Genomic DNA, 23,083 nt, shown 5'->3' on the forward strand with positions numbered 1-23,083 from the left:
GTACAGGACAGGTTAAAAGAAGGGAGGTGAAAGGACACAAAATGCAAAGGTCTCACTGCAAAGATACCAAAGATGACATCACAGTAACTAGTTACATAAAGTGCATCAAACATTAGATTAAAATAAGATCATGTTCAGGGTTTATTCGTGTCTGTCCTAACTGAAGATACATTAAAAAGGCATGATTGTGTCAACTTAGGGACTATAGATACTAAGTCAGGTTTACCACACCTCTGCTTGCTAAAAGGAAGAAACAAAGTCAGTGGTGGAGGGGGAAAACCCTTATTGTCAGTGCCATATCCTTCCCCTCCAGCATCCTTGCTCTTTATGATGGCTTTGCCACCCTGTTTCTCAATTAAACAACAAAAACAATTTTAAAGGCAGATTAAAGACTTACTATACTACAGAGTGCTCAGCCTCAAACAGTGAATATAGAGGTGACTACCTGTGGGAGGATGGAGAAGGGAGAACTAATATGCAACACCAAAAAGTTTTTCCTTTAATTTCTTTTGGTGGGAGAACAACAGCAACTGAGGTTGCCTGAAGATGTTACCAGTATTTGTCATTGGGCCAGGGACAGATGAGATTTTTGTGTTAAGACTGTCTTCTTAGAAGTTGCTGATGGAAATGCTCTATTCAGTTGGATCCAAAAAACCCTGAAGTCTCAGAAGCTTCACAGACCATTTATGCAGATGTACAAAAGATTAAGTTCTGGTTACAGAACTATTTGAAAATGTACACTAATTTACTTCTCAAACACATTATGTTTCTTCATCTTCCACAGGCTTAGAAATCAGGAAATTGTGTGTCAGAACTGGATAACTTGTCTTTTTCTTGCTTGATTCTTCTGAACTATTTCCATAGAAACTTTGGCTTCATACAATGGGATCGGTTCATCCAGCTGAGGCCTAAAACAGAACAATGCATGAGAAATGTCTTGTGGGCATGCTCAGATCAATAAAAACATTCCAGGACTACTGCTATAGACTTTACTTTCACTATGTAAACTTTACTCCTTAAACAAAATGAAAGTTTTATAGCTTTGCTTGGATCCACAGAAGAAAGGAAGAGCCATAAAGCAAACAGAAAACAGAGGTTTAATTAAAGACACCTCCCTTGTGGGGGGAAAAAGGAGGGAAGGCTTTTGCTTAGCAGGAATACTGTTATTGTGCATGGAAAGTAAGGATCTTCCATTTCCCCTTCATTGTGGCAGCCTTCATATCTAGTGAAGCGGCCACTCTTTTTACAGAGGAATATCAGACAGCCCTTTTTTTTTGTACAGCCAACACCATTTCCCAGAGACACAGCTGAGCAGATAAATATATGATCTCCCCCAATCAAGTAAAGAATATGCTGCCTGTTAAATACTGACTTAGTATATGGCCACAGAGAACACAGGAGTTTTACTGAAACCAGGAGTTTTAACCAAATTTCTTTGTGCTTAGCCTGCTGCACTACCAACAGAAATAGACCAAACCATTTCATATAAACCACTCAACATTTATCTCAGCATCCCAATATCAATTTGCAGTGCAATACTAGCAAGAGCTCTTTGCTGCTAATGCTGAATAATAATAATTAAAAATCATGCGTCTCACCTGAAAATGTTACTTGCTAATTTTTCCATTATATCTTCTAAGATGCGTATCTAAGAGGACTGTCAAGGTAATGACGTATGTACAGACTACTGATCTTTCTACAATCACATCTTTGGGCAAGAGCCCTGTACTGATACAAAACCAGCAGGGTTAGGGCAAAAAAAATGAAAGTTAACCTTAATTCCCATCTTTCTATCAGATTTACACACTTCTTTATAGATCAGAAACACCTTTTCCTGGAATAATATGCAAAAGTGAAAAACATTAATAAAATTTAAGCCAAACAAAGGATTAAGATTGACAAATGCAAACTGTAATAAGTACAACTGTAACTAATCAAATGGGTAATTACATTTTTCCTGGAGACTGAAGATGACAGATTTTGGTATAAGTTAACTATCCCTATCATCCATCTGAGGTAAAAATCAAAATAAGGCTGGGAAAAGAGCAGAGCTGATAAATTCTTGGAGCAATGATATACACTTTTTAAAATAAATCTTTGAATGTTACATGAAATGAGCAAATCATCTCATGTCAAAGCAGCATACAAGGCTTTACTTAGTCTCTATAAGAAACACTAAAAAAATAACATACCTCCATTCACTGTATGAGTAATTTGGTTAACATTTGAAATTCAAGCCATGCTAAATGATCACCTTGTGATTTTTTCAGATGTTAATGCCATCAGGTCAAGAATTTCACAGAAGACATACAGAGATCAAAAAAGCAGGTTTTCCTTTCAACTTCTACTCTGATAAAATATGTCATTGCTGTGATTATAAAGATACCATAAGAAGCGACAGAAGAAATCTGTTTCATCAGTTTACTGTGTATGTGGATAGCTACTAAGTGTTCAACAAAAATGCCAAAATATAAGAGTATTTATGATAACTTGTATCCCATAGATACCTCCTTAGTATACCTGACCTCACTTAATCTACTTTACAATTCAGTGGAGGAAGGGAGGACTTCCCCGCAGTGTAGTTAGTCTTTTCATGAATATAATGACTTAATCCTCACCTGCCTGTGAGGATTCTGCTAAACTGCAAAAGTGATTCAGCAGATCATGATCTGCACTGCAGTACAAAACAGAGAGCGTCCTTAAAGCCATAAACGTAGACAATCCTTCCATTACCTGAAGTGTTCCACTGAAAATTGTCATGCTAGTAAAAAGCTCAGAGTCCAGCTGTTTAAGACCAAATGTAGATAATACATGAGTCATTCTTCCTTCCACACATGTATCATCTCTGCTCAATACATTTTATGTACACAATACTGCAAATAAGGAAAAGCTTACAAAACCAAAATATTTTAATGCAATCCGTTTAACTGTAGGAGGTTTATATATGATGTATCTACTGCTCTAGAGAATAAAGAAAAAAATAATTCTGAAGTGTTATATGCATAGTATGAAAACTTGCAGGCCTAAATCTTCAGTTAATCAGTTCAGTCTTTAACCAAAACACTTTATTTCTCCAGAATATGTTTTATTTTTCACCATTACTTTCAATGAGGCATTTTATGAACATACGTAGGAGCAATACAGAGACTAGTTTAAAACAAGAACCTATGTTATAGTATGGTTGCACTGTATTCTTACATTGGTTTCTCTGTTATATTTCCACCCACTCAGATTACTTGTTAGTATGCAAAGTGACCATCAAAAGGATATAAAGATACTTCCCTTGCTGTATATTTGACAAGTTCCATATCTCATCATTCAGAAAAGAGACTGTTGCTCCTTTAAGAAACAGGGAACAGGTATCTGGAGGATCCAGCTTAAACAAAATACAGAACATTATTTTTTACAAAATGTGAGCCAGATGGTTATTTTATATTTACTAGTTAAAAAAGGTTAAAAAGAACACTCTTGCTTAAAAAGTTAGCAAGCTTTTAATATTTACAATTTTAAATGGCATTTTTATGCCTAGCCAAACAGTTTAATATTCTGAGCCAAACAATGTAGACTCTTTAGAATTTGTTAGTATAGCCAAGCTATTCAAATAACTTTGTCCAACTGCTTCCTGTACAAGACAGCCCCAAAATTGTAGCAAAGGAAAATAAAAGCATTTACTAACACTGTTACAGGATGAATGCTTCCCATATTCTGGATGTGAAAGTTTTTAGTGAAAACTGATGTTATTTAACAGTGGAGAGCATTCAGCTATGAGAGAGTCCCACAGACACTTCCATGTACCCACTGTGCTACAAACTAACTTGCTGACACACTATCTTTACCTGAAGATTTTTTTCTGTAGTTATCCAGTGTCCACCAACACCCAGAAGTGTAATGATATCATGCTTATGAGGCAGCAGCTGTGGTTTTAATGTTGATTCATCTTCATTATTATATGTTCTCACTGAAGGAAAGAACAAATTCATTTGAGCTCAGAAGAAAATAAAGTTACTGTTCAGAATGAAATTTCTATCTTTTCCTGTATTGAAAACTACAAATTTTGGGATTCTCTACAGTCCTGTTTTAACATGCATATTTTGCAACTCATTTGTATTTGAATAAAAATAAAGATGGCTCTCTAGAGCAGCACTATAATTAAATTATGCTGCAAGTCTCATGAAAATACCTGGGAAAGCAGAACATTTGGGAGATTTAATATATTTTTCTTAACACATTTTCAGTGGAACTAGGAAGTTCTTCAGTTATTCAGCTAAAAATAGTAACTTTAGACTTGTCAACTATTAAAAGTGTTTTAGAATACAGGTTCTACACTGATAGTACTGGTGACCTATGCTCTAATGTTTGTATTAAGTAAGGTAACGTAAGCAATGATGTCACAGAACTCTTCTTCAAAGGACTTTTCCAGTTTTAAATAGAGGAAAATGTCATGCAAATTTGGAAGATGATTAACACTAGTAGATGCTTCCACTAGAGGGTGGTATGATCAGAAATGCTTGAGGAGATCTGTTGAGCAAAGGTACATACATAAGATTACACGAGAACAGGCAATCTACACGTAATCTTTTGAGGTGGTGCAGCTGTCACTTACAATACTTGGAAATTAAAAACAAACCAAAAAACAATTACTTAATGCTACTCAGAAGACCAGGTTTCCAGCAGTTACATACCTCCAGCATCTAGAACAATATCCACCCCTAGGCCACCTGTTTCTTCCAAGCAGCTTTCTGCCACATCTATCTTTCCATTTGACACATCAATCACTCGAGCTAGACAGAGCAGTATGTTTGTTAAGTTACAATAAAAACAGAGTTTAGATTCAGAGCAGAAGAGTTGATTTTTGAAAGCATAAGCAAGTTTGCAGCTAAGCTAAAGAACTATCCAGTATTTTTAATTTTTCCGATAGAATGCAAGATCAACATCAAAAATACGTATTAGCTTAATCCAGAAGTAAAACTCACAATATTGTTATGACAGAAAGGCTAAAGTATTCTATTACAAGCAGCAGAAATCCTCTTGTAAATTTATTCTTTGCTATTCTCCTCCCCCCCAAAAGCCTCTCCAAAATCATAAGGTCTGGAGTGACTTAGCCGTATTATTAGACTGGCCAAAATGTAAGGAAGTACCTTATTTTTATGTCTAAAGTTTCCCAATTATCTGTCAGAAGAATAACCATAGCAGTAATGCTTTGGGGAAGCTTTCCAAGTGCAGCTTTCTTCCCTTACTCTACATGAAAACCACCACCACTTCCTGCCAATCCCTTCCAGAGCCCTTCTCTTGCTTCCACGTCACAGGAGGAAACAAAAGCCTGTTTCTCCCTCACATGAAGCTCTGTCTCTAAGTACAAGTCAGCTAAGAACACTTAAGAGGTTATTTTAGAGTTGTGCAGGTTACAGTTAAACATGTTAAAAAAAAAATTTGAGTCTCTAATGAGCCACTGACTTGACTTTTCTAATTCCAGCAAGTCTTTTCATCTCACAATACTCATCTTCTCTTTAAAATAATTTTTAGTAACTGTTTCTTATCTCACAGCATAGATTACTATATCATTTCTGCACAATGTTTTTAACTTCTAAATGGCTCTCCGTGGTATTAAATATTTAGATAGAAATTTTTACACCTCTTAATTTTTCTGAACCAAAAGTCAGTAATACATTTTCTTCTCATGCATCTGTGATACCATTTTTATAGATGACTACAAAGCTAAACCAAAGCAGCAGGAGTAACTAAGGCAGGGAAGTAGCAGCTAAGGGTTTCAATTTGGTTTTTAAATTACAAGGTAGAACAAACATTGAAAAATTAAACAGCCAGAAGACCTTTCTCTTCAAAATAACTGAAATAATGGCAAATAATTTTGGAGGCATGTTTCCAAAAGGTAATGGATTGAGCTTAAATTTACAAAGTATACTTACCTACTAAAGGCTGCCGTGTACCTTCAATTTAAGCACAGGAAGGGGGAAAGGGAAGGGAGAGAACAGAAAATAAGCAAGAGACTGGTCACTGGAAGAATAAGAATACTAAGAAAGACTCAAGTTACTGTTTTTTTCCCCTCATCAAATCACAGAATAGTTGAGGTTGAAAGGGACCTTGGAGATCGTCTAGTCCAACCATCCCTGCTCAAAGCAGGGTCAGCTACGGTAGGCTACTCAGGGACATGTCCAGTTGGGTTTTGAATATCTCCAAGGATGAAGCCTGTCTGAGCAACCTGCTCCAGTGCTTGACCACCCTCACTGAATCATAATATGCATTCAAATTCTTAAGTCAACCATTTAATATTTTTCACTGAAGTCAAATTATCTGGGTAAAGAGAATGTACGTGCTCATAATTTAATAATACAACAGTCACATGAATGCATGTGACTATGCAAAAAAAGAAACCATAACTTCCTTTTCCTATTAGTTTGTTCAGTTCAAAAGTTAAAAGTATTTTCTCAACAAGGCAATTTGACATGGTATAAATGTAACTTCTGCAAATACACTTTCACTTCTTGAGAATAATTTTGACTTAATAGCCTCAAAGAGTGACTAATCAAATGAAAGGCAATAGTTCAATCATTTTGACCAGTTCCTTTATCTGTTTGGTCAAAGCTTACAATTTTGTTATTCAAGTGAATCCAATATTTAAAACAGTACTCAAAATTCTGTTCCATTTCCTTCCCAGCAAAATGCTGTAACAGTTTCTCTCCACTGTGGAAAATGCTGAGAAATTGATATCATCATCCATGGTTCTTTGTAATTTATGTACAATTTCTCACAACACATTTGTAGTTTAGTTCAGCTCCTCCTTCTGTGACTTGCACAAGTTCCAGGCTAACATTATTCTGACAGGCAGAAAGCAGGCTTCAGTTTCTCTCTTCTTTTACTGTAGGTGAGTAGTAGAAGTATCAGTATTTCCACAGCTTGCTACATCAGTTTACCCAGCTTACAGAGTTTGAAAACTTCCGCACAAAAGATCTGCTACTTAGTTCACTGAATAGGCTCAAGAGAGACCCATAAACCACAAACAAGTTCTTACCAGGACCATATCCATCGAAAGCTTACTATTGGATTAGTTTAAATACAAAAGCATAACCTACATGGCTATTTTTTCTCTGTTCTTTAATAGGAACTCACCACATTTATATTTATTTCATATTCTGCCTCTAGTCTGAAATATGAGCATTATCATTTCTAAATTGGTTATAATTTCCTCCTCCATATTGGTGTTATATTTACTCCAGAGATTACCAAAGGCATTTGTGAAGACCCCTACTGTTAGTCTAAATATGAATCCTTAAACATTAACAGAAACTTGTACTTTAGCCATTGGATTCACATAGTTATTAAAAAAACAAAACAGGGTTTCTTTTGCTCCCACACTCAAACTTTCTCTTTTGAATGCTGCACTCAGGTTATATCTTTATTTGAAGTAAAGTTGGAATTACATTTTTTTCCCTAATGTTTGTTCCGCAAATACTTACAAGACTGCTAAACTCCTACTGATGTAAAACAAACACTTATATGAGCAATATATACAACAGCCTTTTTACTGCAGAGACGGTCATCTCAGCCATTTTATAAGGCAATTAGTTATGCTATATACTGTTAACACAAGCTACTGCTCAATGACAACTGACAGACTCATACTTAAAAACAATACAAAAGCCCCCTAAACAAACCTCAAACTGAAGAAAATCTCCACTCACAAATGTTAAAAGCAAGCCAACTTAAATATATCCAGCAATTCTTGGCTTTCTTCAAGTACTTACTTTACATTAACATTCGTAACGCCTAAAAATGCCAGTATAAAATTAAATATACCATGCAAAAGTCATTCATACAGGCTGACAGGACTAGGATAATAAGTTACCTTTACATATGAAAAGTTAATTGCAAAATCCTTTAACTGAAGTTTTTGTATCATTAGCAAAATGTACCCATAAAATATTACAAAGCTAAATTTTAGAAGACCTCTTCTATTTACTTTTTATCCTGTAACAGTTGGCATCACAAACCCCTAAGCGTCAACAGCATTCACAAAAATGCTTTATATTGTGATACCTGTACTATCTACTATTACAGCAAAAACAAAAACAAAACACAAAGCCTGCCCCCCCCCCCCCAAACCTCTGAAGAAAGAAAATAAGGATAGGAAAAAATTTTAGCTAATTTTGGCAAGTTGCAAAAAGAAAAAAAAGAGGCAATATAAAAATCTAGGCATATGTCTGTGGGGTCTTGGAAGAAACACAACACAACTTTGCAATTCCCTGTTCAAGATCATTAAGGTCAGAAAGCAAAAATGTCTTTTCTCCCTCCTATTGTGTAATAACCTCTGCAACACACTCTGCTTCCTGCTGCACTATCAGCACTCCAAAATGACTAGTGGAAGAGCTAAATGCTCACTTGCTGGGCTGGAAGTGAATCACTCCCCAACACTGCAGATGTGTGTGAACGTGCAGCCCCAGAATGGCCATGCACACTATGTTGTCTCTGTGCTTCCACTGCCAGTTCTGTTCTCGGGAGCCAGAGAGGAATTAAAATTGACAAGAACCCCGTTCTCTCAGCATCTAAAGAACGGCTCTCTGGCTTATTTCATCCTTTTGCTAGTTTACTATTCTTGAGCCAGCAGAGAGAACACAAGGACAATACTATGTGCACCTGCGTATCAGCAATGCTTGTTTTTGGTGAGTAGCCCAGACTAAGAGATGAGATTTAAAAACTGCTGTGATTCTCCATTTGGAAAGTCAAGATTGAAAAACAATACTACTATGCAAAACAACAAAGGAGAAAGGAGACAGAGTCAGGGACAGTTAACCTTGACGTTATCTTTTCAATCAGATTATATCTTAACTCGTACATATTTTGACTGATGCAGTTGTAATAGATGCAGACAGGATAACTGTGACTACACAGCACTTCTCTCTTCAAAGGCATTCCTGCAACAGCCACAGTTACTGTTACATATACTACTTTGAATGACAAGAAGAATCGCACATTAAGAATAATACTTCATATACTAGGTGATTATGGTTTCTGTAGCAGACCTTGCAATTTGAGGAGGAAGAAGCATCAGACACTGGTACAGTAAAGATCAGAGACTGCAATGACTCTGGATTTTGCAATAGTCTCCTCCTTTTAAGGGCAATCTATTTATAAAGAAATTTTCTATTTCTTTCTACTCTACAGCACCAAAACTAGAAAAGTAAGTTTGGTACGAAAAGACAGTAATAGCTTTTACAGAGTCTTTTCCCACATTCTTTCTAAAATAACAGTATTGTGTGGAAAGAAAAAAGACAACTTACAAATATCATGAAGTTGAAGCTAAAGTAGTTACAGATGAATGCACGTAAAATGCCTAATGCAAAACTCATTCAGAATATAGCAAAAATCCAACAAAGCCATTGAGCATCTAGCTACAGTAAAACAAGCCTTGCTTTACAGTTATGACAGTGCCTGAAACTGAACTGCCACACAGCTTGATAAAATACTATTAAAAATAGTTTAAGTCTGCTGAATACTGTATTTTAAGTATATGAATACATCTAAAATGCTGGCTCAGGTATGTAGATTACACGCTGCGATACTAGTAACTTAGTAATGCTTTCTTCTTGCTCATAAGCAACATTTTATTTGAAAGTGAAGACTGCTTGAGTAGTTAGGTCAAGAGCCACCATTAAAGCACTATTTTGCTAGATGAAAAGTGCTACGAGACAGCCATCAGAATTTGAATGAAGAATAAAGTGACATTAAACACACCTACAATATAACTTAAATACCTAATGAATGGAGTACAGAGTAAACATTTACACTCTAGACAGGGGGCGGGGGGGAAGAACACCCAAGAAATTCTCCTTTGGCGCAAACTTTCACACTTAAGAATAAAACTCACCCACAGGAGGTCTAAGCCTCTCCAGGTACTGCTTATCTTCAAGACTCTGCGCAGTAGAGATTACTTTAGCTCCTCTGTGCTGTGCTAACTGAATTGCTATTGTACCAAATGGCTGCAGGAGGAAAAAAAACAAAAAAAACCCACCAGTTCATCTACAGCAGCAGTTTGATACAGTTAAAGATTATATTGCAAAAGGAAGTCAGGAGAAGTCAGGGGAGTATCCAGAAATAAACTTAGTCCTTTCATAAAATACACCTGAACTAGGAATTCAGGGATCTGCTTCTATTCCGACTGAAGCCAAAGAAAGTCTTTTCATTGACTTGGAAGTTCTGATCTAACTTTTAGGAGATTAACTAGTTCTTTTATTCAACAGTATAGCTTAGATTCTACTCCAAGTAATGCAAGTACCATAACTGCAGTTGTAATTTCTAGCTCTGGGCCTGCCTAATTGTTGAAAATGAAGTGCTACCACGAAAAAAAGCTCTAGCCACATTTACATTAGCAAATTTTTACTGATGCAAATTTAACATCTTCTTTAGCAATAAAGATTTCAGTAATGCAAACGAAATTATTTTTATCTGAGAGAAGTTAAAAAGCAGTATAAGACAACAAGAAGAACTACCTCTTTACTACTCACACAACATGTAAAAGATTGCATTCTTGGCTCAGTATCTTACGTGGAAGAGCCCTTCCTACTAATTCACTAAGGGCAATACCAGGAATAGAACGCCGAGCCTGATAAGCCCTGTATGTCATAACAAATCCAATACTTCTGGTGATAAGACTGTTGTTTATGGCAGAGGTAATCTGTTCCAAAATAGATTTATTATTGCACAGTTGTTACCTACACTTGCTCCATCCATTATAAGTACAGTTTTTCCAGGAGAGACTTGGGAAAGGTAGTGTAAGGCTGTATATGCTCTGACACCATCACGAACAGTCCCTGCTGCTTCAACCCAACAAACTTTTTCTGGTTTACGAACTATTTCAGGAAAAAAAAAAAAAACACACAGGTGGGGGGGAAAGGAGTGAGTTCCTGACATTTCACTGAGAATAGTTTTTAGATTTTAATCAATGTCTAAAACATGAAAGAAAGCTGTAGGAGTCAAATCAACTACAAATGTCATTATGATCCACTTTGCAAAGGCAGTGTTCCAATGTGTGGCTCACAGCAATGATGAATTATTATAAATTATAAAGTTATATGTGCGTGTGTATGTATATATAAAAAATACATAAAATTTATATAAATTATAAAAAATAGCAGTTAGACCGAGTCAAAGTAGAGAAAGGTACTTGCTATTCTGAGAATAGTCAGGTGGCTTCTGCATTCCTGTGAGCTAATTTGAATACAAACATAACATTTAAACAGGAGGGGAAAAAAAAAAAAAAAAAAAAAAAAAAAAAAAAAAAAGGACACCCCATTTCTACCATAACTTCCTGACAGAAGAGATCTAAGGAGGTCGCCTCTCCTCTTCATAACGAGGATTCTGACACAGGCTAGACAACACGAGATCCAACCCATGAATTCTTAATTCTCTCTCTCCCTCTCTCTCTCCTACAGGTCAAAAACATTGCCCTTCACTCACTTCATAATCCATGGGTACAAATAGCTTCTGGAGGTTTTCAGAGAGAAGTCAACATAGCATTACTTGCCATCTGTTTTCTGCTGTCTCTACCTACAAGACTCCTAAGAGTTTCCCATTCTATCCACATGCTTAAAAACCTGGGGAGATTACAAAGTACTTCAGTAATGTTAACTAGGAATCTCAAGTTCAAACTTTTTTTTTTTAAATGTGGACAATTTATGTGACTTAAGAAGAAAGCTAGATACTGAGCTAGAAAACCATCACAGCCCAGCTGAAAGTCTGGCATAGAACTGCAGTAAGCACTATCCTCCTGAGGCACTAGAAAAGACAGCAGAAGTTTGGTCTGCCCCTTTAAACATAAGGCTCAATCTGGATTGAATCAAGGGAGCTATACAACAAAAGTGATCACTTGGGATCATTTATTAGTGTGCTGGAAAAGAATTCTAGGATCACCATCACTGTGTGCCAGTAAATACTATTTTCTGTCTCTGTATATAATTAGAAGGCAGCACAGTCTTATAGCTTTTGTTTCCTTGGTCATTGTTCCCTGAAAATTGCTCTCTCTAGCTTCTAGTCTGGTAGTTCTATTCCAGCTGTTAGTCTGGTCAGAAATGATGGTGGTGCTGAATTGAGTCAAAGTGCGTGTGTGTGCGTGTCGGGGGGAATCCCACCAACTGTCTTCTCAAACATTTAATTCTGTAACAGATGAGGTGACTCAGTAGAAAGAAAATGAAGCAACAAAAAGGGAAGTTGGAAGGAAATAAAAAAGATGAGTCAACTTGTGTGTTTAGGGAAAATATTAACTCATTAAATAACACCAAAGAAAAAGCTTTTGAGAGTACACAGTATTGAAAGCTTCTGTGAATAGGTGGAGTACACAGGATGTCTGAATGCTGCTGCAGAACACAAGTTTGTTCCAAAGTCCTAGTTACTTGCTGCCTATTAGAAAAGGTAAATTGAACTACAGAGATACAGTATATGTAAGTATTACCAAAATACATGGACTACATACCCAAATAATGCTCATGAACTAGAATAACTTCACAAAGACCAGACTCTTCAGAATCCAGGGGCAAAATTCCTGAAGGGGGGAAAAAACCCAAAAACTGAACTTAGCTCTTTAATTCCATACAAGCATATATTATAGCCAAAACAAGATATGTGCTCCTAATTAAACTGTTAGTCCCACTTTATCTGTGGTTCAGCTGCTGTCATCAGGTTTATGACAGGTTAACCCTTCAGGATAAGAGTCTGTTAATCTCTGTGCCCACAGTGCATGAGAAGGTGCCTCAGGTGATCCAAACAGCATTTTGGAGGTAGGGAGGTAAAGGACAATAGTGACTGCTTTTCTGGTAGTGGCACCCTTAACCTTTGTCACATCATGTTTGAACTCATTTCACACCGCTCTTTTTCTGATGAGTGCTCCTCTTCCTACTCTGGGCCAAGGCTAGCAAGGAAGAAAATTGAGCTCTCATATTGGCTTGGTCTGTGCCAACCTGCAACAGTGCGGATATGGGACATCAGAATGGAAAATGAGGTAAGTGTAGTGTTAAAAAAAGCAACAAAAAGGGGGCAGAAAGAAGGAAAGGAAGAACAAGCAAGAGTAAGTGAGTGTAGGTTTATAAAAACGAAATAGACAGGAGAGAAACTGAAGAAAAAACATAGAAGACAAAAAGCAAGCAGAGTAGACAGGAGAAAAAAAAATACCCACCCTGATCATAGCAGTGCTTTTTTTCCCTTCACTGACCAAAGAATGAGATTCACGAACAGTAGTTTCTGATTTCAGATCAGGCTTTGAATATACATAAGAGCCAGCAGAAACAAATAAAAAAGAGAAAGGTGGAAAAAGTGAAGGGGTGTTTTAAAGGCAGGTGGAGAAGGGGAGAGAAAAGGTCCAAGGGGTACACTTTCCTGGAAAAAAACTATAATATTTGTTTCCTTCACTCACCCAAATTTTGCACTCCATTAGGCAAAAGCAGGGGCTTTGGCTTAATATCCTCATCAAATTTGTCTACCATTTCTGCCAGCCTTTCACAACTCCCGTTCAACAATGGTTTTCCTACAGTGCTCATATGTATCTGCAGCTTACTCAAAGGTGTATTTACATAATAAAAAGTAGTCCAGAATAGCTATCTACAGTAGCTATTGTGCAACTGGGAAATAATGCAAAGAGAAGAATCTCAGAACAGACCATTTTCTTCTAACATCATTATCACTTCTATCTTTTTTTCATAAGTAAGTCATTCTCTGTTGCTTAAATTTAATATACAAATACAAACATATGAAAGAAGAAATTTCACTTACAAATATAAATCCTCTATTCTAAAACATTAGTCAGATTTTGAGGGCTAATACAATATCATATTTCAAATATGAAGAAAGACTCAAATATCCTTAGAGTAAACTAAAATAGCCTTGGCATCTAAAAGTTTACATTTTAATGTCTTCCAATAGAAAAAGCAAGACAATGAATAATACAAGATGACATTCCTTTTCTTGACAAAGGGATACAAAAGTTCAGGTACATACTATCTTCTAACACTAAAGACTTCAGCATGTTGTGGCCTCCCAGGAGCCATTATACATTGCTGTCAACTCGCCTTGATTTCAGAGTATCTGAAACCATTCAGAAAAATATGATCCCTACATATGAGGGAAGGAACTAAAGACATACACCATCTTAAAGAATTGTGCCCCTAAGTCAGAACACCTCATAACATCACCAGAAGCTCCCATATTAAGTGTGGAGCTTTATTTATGCTATACATATCATGCATTTGACAGAAGTACAAAAAAGATTTTTCACCTTATTTGTCAAAAATACTCCACATAGCAAAAGGCTTTCCTTCACTGATTATTTATTTGTTCAGGGCATGTGGAAGAACTAACACCCAAGCTTGCTAACCATCATAAAACCTAAGCAGGTAAATTTTATATTTAGGTTCACATCTCCAAGTATCTGTGGCAAATTTAGCTCTCTGAGCATTATTCCTTGCCTTTATTTTGGTGAGGAACACAGCATAATTGATTGCTAAGAGATTTGGAAAGCAACCAATAAAACTGACTGTAGCTATGAAAGGAAATCAAAAATGTATCTCTTTCTTAAAGAGATTTTTGGCTAGTCTGACATTTTACAACTACACTTTTCTTAGCTAAAGAAAAGATTAGGCATAAGAAAATACATTTCACAGATGAAGAAAAAGCAGCTGTCACTTCTGCAAGACTAAAGCAGGATCATAAAGTTGAAAGCAAAAAAAAAATTCTTTGTATAATTTTAGGTGCAGATTAGAGATTTAACACTAGGTAGTTCCAGTAAATGCAGTATTATTTTTAACATGAATCAGAATAGATTTATAAATAATGACCATATTTCCACATTATTACTGTTCAGCTCAGTAAGGGGTATATACCAGGACTATACTCTTACAGAAGACTAAGCTTTTTTGTGCAGTTCAAGTGGAGGTATTTTTCTGACAATTGTACGCTGTGGGACAGTTTAATGTTATTAAGCACATGAACAACCAAGCCTTTTGGCAATAGCTATTTTATTTTGGATCTGCCATTCATTAACTGAGTACGAACACAAAGCAATAGCAACTGAAATGTATTTGTTAGGAAATATTTACTACAGAGAAAAATATTATACAGAGAAAATATTTCACTCTTGTCTTTCATCTTTAGAGTATCAATATTAGATGTGTAAGGATGAACAGCTGTTTTGAAAGCGAATGCTAAGAGGTTTCAGAATTTTAAAAGGAGAATTGGGAGTTTCTTTTAGAGCTAAAAATATTTAATGCCTTTTTCCTTGTCTTCCTCTCCAGCTTTCCGTAAGTATAATTCTGATTCTTCTGCACTTGCATTTGCAAACATTCAGTACAGAAGAATAAAAACCACATACAATAAAAGTCTAAGACAAAAGGAATTGCTTCTTTCATGATCCAGATCCCAACGCCATGACTGATTCTACTCCTTTAATTTCAGATTTAGACTGAAGTAGCTCAGTTGATTCGGACTGATTTATTCTATATTTAAATCAACAACAGTGGAATCAAGCCCTAATTGCGCCCCAAATCCCAACCCTCCAACAGTCACTTAGAATGTCATTTAGCTTTCTCAGGTCTATTAGCAGATTTTCAGAGAATTTTTTTCTTTAACTACTTACTGAAGCTGTATTCCTTAAGCTATAACAGAAGGTGATTGAAACACAAATATTATTTAAAAATATTCAACAGATGCAGCACATATCAGTAAGATGTTTAAACAAATGAGCAAAAGCATTCACAGTAACGATACTATTAATACTTTGAAGGTATTCATGTGCTTACTTGCAAGACCTAAAAACTCCTGAACATAACTCTTCTACTTTATTAGACAAAGTAAAGTGATTTTTACACTCTGTAAAATGGAATATTAATTCCAAACTGTAAGGATTACACTTTCTACAGTGAATCAATAATCATACATCCTATTCCATTAAATTTGAAGCTAATAACATGAAAAAGCTATTAAAGATCTTCCAGAAACAGAAAACCCAAAACACTTTGCACATGATTTTGACCTGGAAATCTGTTTTGAACAATAAAAATAAGTAAACAAACAAAAACAAAACAAGCAAAAACAAAACCCAAACCAGTGATTACTACTTGCCCTTCTGATGGGCTTCTCTGATGATAGCCTCATAGCAAGATCACAAATCACTAAGAAGGGCTCCCTATGATTAGAATTTGGGGGTGGGAGAGAAGGTCCACTTTCATAAGTGGGTTAAAAAAATCCATATGTAATAAGTATTTCATTCTAAAGTGCAATAAAAACAAAGATTCTAGTTAAAGAGCAACTTGAATCAATGTTTCTTTTTAAATGTGTCCTTGTATGTAGCAAAATGCCTGTATGTGCATTGCTTTCAGCAACTCAAAATCCACTGAAAGTGGTGAACCTGCTTGCATGTTGAAGTTACTACCATTTCTTCACTGAATTAGAAATTGACATGCCTTAGAAGGAAGTGAACAGTCTTGTCTCTATTTGAAGATATTCACCTCTAGAAGCTAACTGTATAGTTTTATATCACTCAAGAAGACGGTAAATAATAAACCTAAACTTTGTTCATCTACAGAAAACAAACAAAAGAAATCTGTATTACTTACATTACGGTGCTATAGATGCAAGTTATTGTATATTTATTCAAAGGTTGTGTTTAAAACACTCATTTTGCACACCTAATTGTACCCTCGTGTATATTCTTAAATATTCAGTGAATGCAATAGGACTATGACAGATTACAATAGTCAGGGACTGAACTTCTCTCCTATATTCAAAAAAAATCCTTAAGAGAACATTTTAAAAATAGAATTCTCATTTACAGGAGTCTATCCATGTGACATTAACTGGAACTTAGAAAAATAAATGTCTAATTGTAGTTTTAGGAATGATTATCACCTGAGCCATTCATTGTATAGAGATTACTAATTATGTTAGTTGATAAGTTGATAAACAAGCAGTAACTTACCCACTACTTCATCATCTGGCTGAAAAAAGGACACCTTCCTTCCAACTTATGAAGAATGTATGAATATAAGGAAAGAAGGCATGAATATAAATATTCAGAGGTGATAGTGAACATGCATTTCAGAGCACTCTGTATCACTAGCTTACAAACCTAAACACACCCTGCTAGTAAAAAAAATTTTTTCTATTAAATGATGGTTATATACTGAAAACTGATCTTTTACTTATTTTTACTCTTTTACTTAACATCTACAAACAGTATATGCTAGTACATATATGTGTTTGAAAGATCTAAGGTGTAAACAATTTGTCAAAGTATGCAAGTGAAAGGCTGCCTAAATTCCTGAATGTTATTTTGTCTTCACTATTCCAAGAAATACTTTATACAAATAAATTAAAGGTGTTAAAACACATAAGCAGATAAGATCTTAGTATATTTTATTTAGCTGCTGTGCATGGCCTTTTTACCCTGAGCAAATATGCTGGCATTACAGTTCAATCCCTTTTCTACTTTTAACTTGAATATCATTACTGATGTAGGAAAAGCTTCATCAAGAAAGCAAATACTAGCTCCTACTATTAAAGTTATACAATACAAAGACAACTTACATGTCCTAGATTAGCAGACTTTAATTCTTGCTCTTAACCCTCACAAGACAATTTTACTGACTTACCTTCCAGCACAACTCCAGAAACTTCTCGACCAACAGGTAAGAGTTCCTTCTCCAATTTAATTTCTGACAAAAGCTAAATGAAAATAATGGTTATAAATTTCTTATCAAGGCTCAAGTTTTGCATATTTATTATCATCTTACAGCATTTGACATATGCAAAAAATTGGGCCATTACCAAAATGCTATCAAAAAAAAAAAAAACACACATTCCTCATTTAATGTTAAAAACTTTGAAATGGTTTTCTGTGTTTAAATTTAGAAGCATACAAAAGAAAAAATAAAAACAGTGTCATTAACTGCCAACCAAACTGGGACTTAAAGTCAGCATGCAGAGGATGATAAAAAGGTTTTTACCGTAAGAGAACTCAAAATGACAACTGATCTTTCTCTATAAATTAAGAATCAAATTACAGGTGCTGCTTATTTAAAGAGATATGCAGGAATACCATAGAAATCCTGTGCCCTCTTTCTCAGCAGTAAGGCCATATCCTCATATGGCATAAATGGAATTGTGCCAGTTACCAGCTAAGGTCCTGGCTTAGAACCTTCAACAGAAAATGTAAACACTTCTAGCTTTTATAAAAATTAAGCAAATACCTTTGTATCTATCCAGCTCAGTGCACAGGCTCTAACTTGTATTTTCACGTCATTTTCTCTTGTAGGAGGAAGGTTTTCCTAGGACAAATTTACAGGCATTACATTATACAACACAACGTGAATGTACTAGTAGAATCCTCTCCAGATCTTGAAAGTACTTTTCCAGACAGTCCTTATTTTAGATTTTCTTGATTATAGTATTCTGACTACGAAACATTTTTGAATGAAAATCCATTGAGATATCACTTTAAAATGTATGTTGTAAATGAAACTATATGCATATTACTGTTACAAATTGAGCACAAAACCTTTCTAAACCTCAAAAGATATTAGAAAGTTATTTTTCAGGTTTTTTTTTTTTTTTTTAATCTTGCAAGTTAAATTTCACACCCTTAGCATCTGTCTAAATTTGGTAAGGCTTAACTATGTACTAACAAATGGAAGGAGACTTATTTATAACACAACAGGGGTGATGGGGAGTTTTAAGAGAATTTTAAATATGAACTCAATCACATCAAAATCAGCTGAATATTCAAGTAGTCCAGATAATGCAAAAGAAATTGCACTGGCAAGCATTGGTGTTGAGTCCCATAAATGATGGGCACCTTATATATGATAAGGCTCTATTACTAAAAGTCTCCCCTTACTATTCTGACTTCCGTTTTCAGCATCAATATTTGAACTGATTTTAAGTTATTGAGTACTGCTACTTGAAAGTACTTAATTAGCCAAGCTGAGTTTTGGACTGCTCCTGCCACACAGCTTTTGAAGTGCTAGTTCAGGCATTAGTGGCAAAATCATGTGTTTCCATGTTATACTGTAGTCTGCATTTTTTTTTTTTTTTGATTGAAAGTGACACTTACCACAAAGTCAGAAAGCTTTGTTTCTCTTCCTGAAGTTGAGATATTCTGGTAAGCATTTAAGCTTTTATTTTTTTTAAACTCTTCCCAACAAACAGCTGTTGCTTTTCTCCTAGGCTTAGCAATATGAACAGTAACTTCAGTCTGAGATATACCAAGCCGCACTTTTTCTCACCCCAGCTCTGTTAAACATATGCTGCTCCTTTAAAACTGCAAGGCTTTTTGCCAGTCAGACTGACCTGCTCCTCCAACAAACCAAAGTAGGTTCTCACTCTCTGTTCTACAAAACACTGTCAAGCCATTAGACTGTGGTAACTAGATGAATATTGTGTCTCTGGTTTTAAAAAGTTATAATCTACAGGATTTATGTAAGAAGAAACAATTTCTATTTAAAAGTATGTTATATTTTGGAACTGTCCTTTAGGTATGCATAGTTCAATGAACCAAGTATGGCTACAATGCAAATTAAAAAACCTGTTTTTATAAAGATCTAGAATACATGTCTTAAAAACACTAAGAGACTATCAAATGTTTGTGCTGTTAACTGGTTCCTGCCTTCATTATTTAAATACATCACTATTATTAATTGACCATGTAATCCTATAAAGGAGATCTGCAATGGAAAGTCTTCATCCAAGCTACTGATTTATCTACACTCAAGTCTATTAAGATCTCCTCAGACAATAGGCTTTCCTTTTCCTCGTTTTTTTCAATATTTATTTCTCGTTAAGATTAGGATTCCATAGTACTGGTCATCATACAAACACCTGCAGAATTAGTTCCATGTCTGAAGAGCTTAAAATAGGCCAGAAGGCAGACAAAGAATGTATGCAAGCATGCAATTTCAAGATCCGTGTAAGCTTATCTAAGACCACATCAGAGCTGTCTTGCTCAGCTGTTGCCAGTAGCTACTTATTCCTATCCTCTCCTTTGGGTTGAGGCTAACAATCACAGAGCCATCATGCAAATGTAAACTAATTTGTAAAAGAATAAGCAGTTTTCACCTGGATAAATAAGTTGATATATCTCACCTTATAGCTAGGCAACTGCTAAAACTATTACATGGAAGAGGACAAAAATGTGCAGCTGAGACAGGAACAAAGCTTTTTAGCAGAAGCAGTTTCACAATCAAATTAAGTTGACTGAAGATTGCACCCTGAATACTCATCTTGGTTATATCACAATAAACCTTCTTACTGTACCCTTCTTTTCAGATAATTCATCCAGTGTGTTTCACTACTGCAACTTTACAGCTGTTGCCTGGAGATCCTTACCAATATTATACTGTTTCATTTTGATGCATGGCTCACTGGGCTATATTATCTATATTAATATATTTCCTATATGTAACAGGTTCATTAAAAAAACCACACAGGTTTGCGTCCATGAAACCACTCAAGTGTTTTTCTTCTGTTGAGACACACATACTGCATTGATGTGCACTTTTCAACATCCTTTTTTAGCCTTATGCCTCAGATACATGTGTGTGCACTTGTCCAATTAGTGTTTACCTCAAACTGACAAAGACTTTTTAGCACAATAGTTTTAACCAAATTTTACAGAACAGTAGTGGTCTTCCAGATATTGCTGTTCCTGCAAGTTTCAGAAAGATAGGTAGTTAAACAGAGGAGACTATCAATGCCTTTGAGAAAAAGGCTGCTCTGAGAGTACAATTCTATTAAAGCAAAGACCTCAAAAGAGGAGAGAAAGCAATATTAGGGACACTGCAAATATAGTAAAATTCAAGCAACATTTTACTTTTGGAGTGTCCAGAAAATCCAACCATAAGATGTATGGATATATTCAATCTGTGTGAAACCAGGGTTCATTTGTTTTGTGAGCATAACTACTTTTTAAAACACGAACACCAAAATGACACACAAATCTAGCACTGGCCTTGCCAAGTGCTTAATAATAATGGTAAAATATTCCTACCCTACCTTCATTTATCTGCCTGTACATCCAAGGGTTATACAAGTTTTCTTTTTTTTTTTTTTTTTAAATAATAAAAGAAAAAAGGTCTTTAGAATGGTTAGGTGTTTCAATACCCTTCTGGCATTCAGCCACACTTCCTTCTTCCACTGAAGGATTAATAGCTCTATTATGATTGGAACTCACTCTTTCCTGGAAGACAAATGTCATTTCCTCTCCAGATGAATTCTGCTGACAATACAGGGCTTTCATAGTGATCTGAAAAAAAGACACAGCAAGCACACTGTAATGTACACTGTATGCAGCATCTATAGAGCAAACAACTAACTAAAGCTTTAAGGTACTTTTTAAGCTGAATAGCAATTGTTTGCAAGCCACAGGATGGGAATACAGGGCCTAAAAATCCTCCCAACACATAGGTTTTAAAGCAGATCGACAGGGAGAGCAAGATATGATGTTACCTGCAACAGGTTACTACATCAATATTGTTGACTGTAAGACAGCAAATACTGGGAACTGCTGAAGTACAGCAAAAGCCAATAATACATGCAATTTACCAATTAGGGATCCAGTGCAGTAGACTAGAAATTTGCCACCCAGTCTGAAAGACACACAGTTTGACTGGCTCAGACAAAGGTAGTGCAAAGGACAATAAAACCAGTACAGTAACACAAGGAACCTTACACATGACTGAACTAAAAATCACAACCGAAGTTTTCTGTTCTCCCCCTGCACTTGTCTGGCATATCTTGCCCTGAGTGAAAGAGAAAAATCTCACTTTCTTAAGCAAGAGAGTTTTTTTCAAGTTACAAGAAGAAGAAAAGCGCAGAGCGGACTTGGGGAAACAAAGCTGACGTTAATAGTGCTTTTGGGCTCTAATCACAGCCCGGGGGCCCTCGAGCCTGAAGAGGCCGCTCTGAAGCCCCTCTCTTTTCGGAAGCGCACGGCGGCACTGCAGCGGGGCCCAGTTCCGACCAGGCGACGGGCTGCGCGCACGGAGGGCGCCCTGAGCCCCGCGGCGCCCGGGCAGCACCCCCGGCTCTCGGCGCGCTGCGGCAAGTTTCCGAGGCGCGCATAGAGGGCCGCTGTCAAGCTGCGCCCATTTCGGGCGGCCCTGCTCCTCCGGCTACTAAATGCCACCGGTCACGCCGCTGTTAGCGTTCCGGTGCTTTAGCACCCGCAAGAGACAGGCCCGGCGGGGGAGAGGCCTGGCCAGCCCTTCACCAGCGCCGGCCTCCCCCTCCCCGCCGTGAGCCCGCCGCGGGAGAGGCGCGGAGGAAGCTCGCACAGAGACACCCCGAGGGGCCCAAAACCCGCCTAAGGCGGAGGGAAATACGACAGCAACCGTCCCCGACCTCCTCTGCCCCGGGCCCCCGGCGGCACCGGGAGGGAAGGGTCCCCCAGGCGACGTAACGGTAGCCAACGGCCACCACCCCGCCCCGCGACCGGCGCGGTTGCCATGACAAACCGTTACTTGCGCCGCGCTCCCACCTCGGCGCCCTCCGGCGAGCGCGGGCACCGCCCCCCGCGCTCGACTCCCTCCCGCCCCGAGTGCCGGACAGGCCGGGCGTCAGCTCACGATTGGCTGAGGTGGCTGTCGCTCGGAGCAAGAGCGGAGGCGGGATGAGGCGCCCCTCCGGAGCGCGGCGAGCGTCCAGCTCAGGTCGTGCCAAGGACTACAAGGCCCGGCAGGCTTTGCGGCGACGGGACTACAGTGCCCGGGGTGCAGCGCTCCGCGGCTGGCTTACGTGACCGCCCCAGAGCGGAGCCGGTGGCTGGAACCTCACCCTGAATGAGAGACGAGGAGGGAGGACCCAGGTTAAATTACCTTTATGCAAATTAGCCGAGGCCCCGCCCCCCCTCGCTAGAGCGGGCCCCGCTGATTCGCTTCTCCCTTCACGTCCTTGCCCCGTCCCCCGCAGGCGCCTTCGGCCCCTCCACGTCCCTCTGGCGATGAGGAGGGGGCCGCCTCCCGCTCCCTGCCCGTTGAGCCCTTTGGCGCGAGAGTGGGCGTGGCGGAGCCCTGATTGGCCGGAGGAAGCCGGATCC

The 23,083-nt window shown here is 37.4% G+C and overlaps 1 protein-coding gene across 8 annotated transcripts; it reads right to left on the minus strand.

The window, feature by feature from the left end:
• Nucleotides 1-117: 117 nt before the first annotated feature.
• Nucleotides 118-23,063, minus strand: CRYZL1 (crystallin zeta like 1). 8 transcript variants are annotated; one of them, XM_026108522.2, is made up of 14 exons: nucleotides 22,863-23,063; nucleotides 21,221-21,292; nucleotides 18,243-18,320; nucleotides 17,646-17,718; nucleotides 16,973-17,017; nucleotides 12,482-12,550; nucleotides 10,729-10,862; nucleotides 9,881-9,992; nucleotides 5,925-5,945; nucleotides 4,683-4,781; nucleotides 3,837-3,958; nucleotides 3,271-3,376; nucleotides 1,599-1,644; nucleotides 118-908 (listed from the first exon to the last, which is right to left on the minus strand). In XM_026108522.2, exons 2-14 carry the CDS (start codon nucleotides 21,284-21,286, stop codon nucleotides 809-811), a joined length of 1,071 nt encoding a protein of 356 aa, XP_025964307.1. In that variant the 5' UTR covers nucleotides 21,287-21,292; nucleotides 22,863-23,063; the 3' UTR covers nucleotides 118-808. The 8 variants fall into 8 exon arrangements, with proteins under 8 accessions (XP_025964307.1, XP_025964308.1, XP_025964311.1 ...); XM_026108523.2 differs by lacking the exon at nucleotides 22,863-23,063 and adding an exon at nucleotides 22,614-22,819; XM_026108526.2 differs by lacking the exon at nucleotides 22,863-23,063 and adding an exon at nucleotides 22,526-22,819.
• Nucleotides 23,064-23,083: the final 20 nt, after the last annotated feature.

The sequence above is a fragment of the Dromaius novaehollandiae genome, chromosome 1 (assembly GCF_036370855.1).
Source record: "Dromaius novaehollandiae isolate bDroNov1 chromosome 1, bDroNov1.hap1, whole genome shotgun sequence".
Lineage (NCBI taxonomy): Eukaryota > Metazoa > Chordata > Aves > Casuariiformes > Dromaiidae > Dromaius > Dromaius novaehollandiae.

Bases quoted from the DNA above. Each gene is read 5' to 3' on its own strand.
- CRYZL1 (XM_026108522.2), bottom strand. From the start codon at position 21,286: ATGAAAGCCCTGTATTGTCAGCAGAATTCATCTGGAGAGGAAATGACA. The intron at 18,321-21,220 runs GTGAGTTCCAAT...AATTTGTCCTAG, and splicing joins CATTTGTCTTCCAGGAAAGA to GAAAACCTTCCTCCTACAAG. The intron at 17,719-18,242 runs GTATTTGCTTAA...ATTTTCATTTAG, and splicing joins TGAGCTGGATAGATACAAAG to CTTTTGTCAGAAATTAAATT.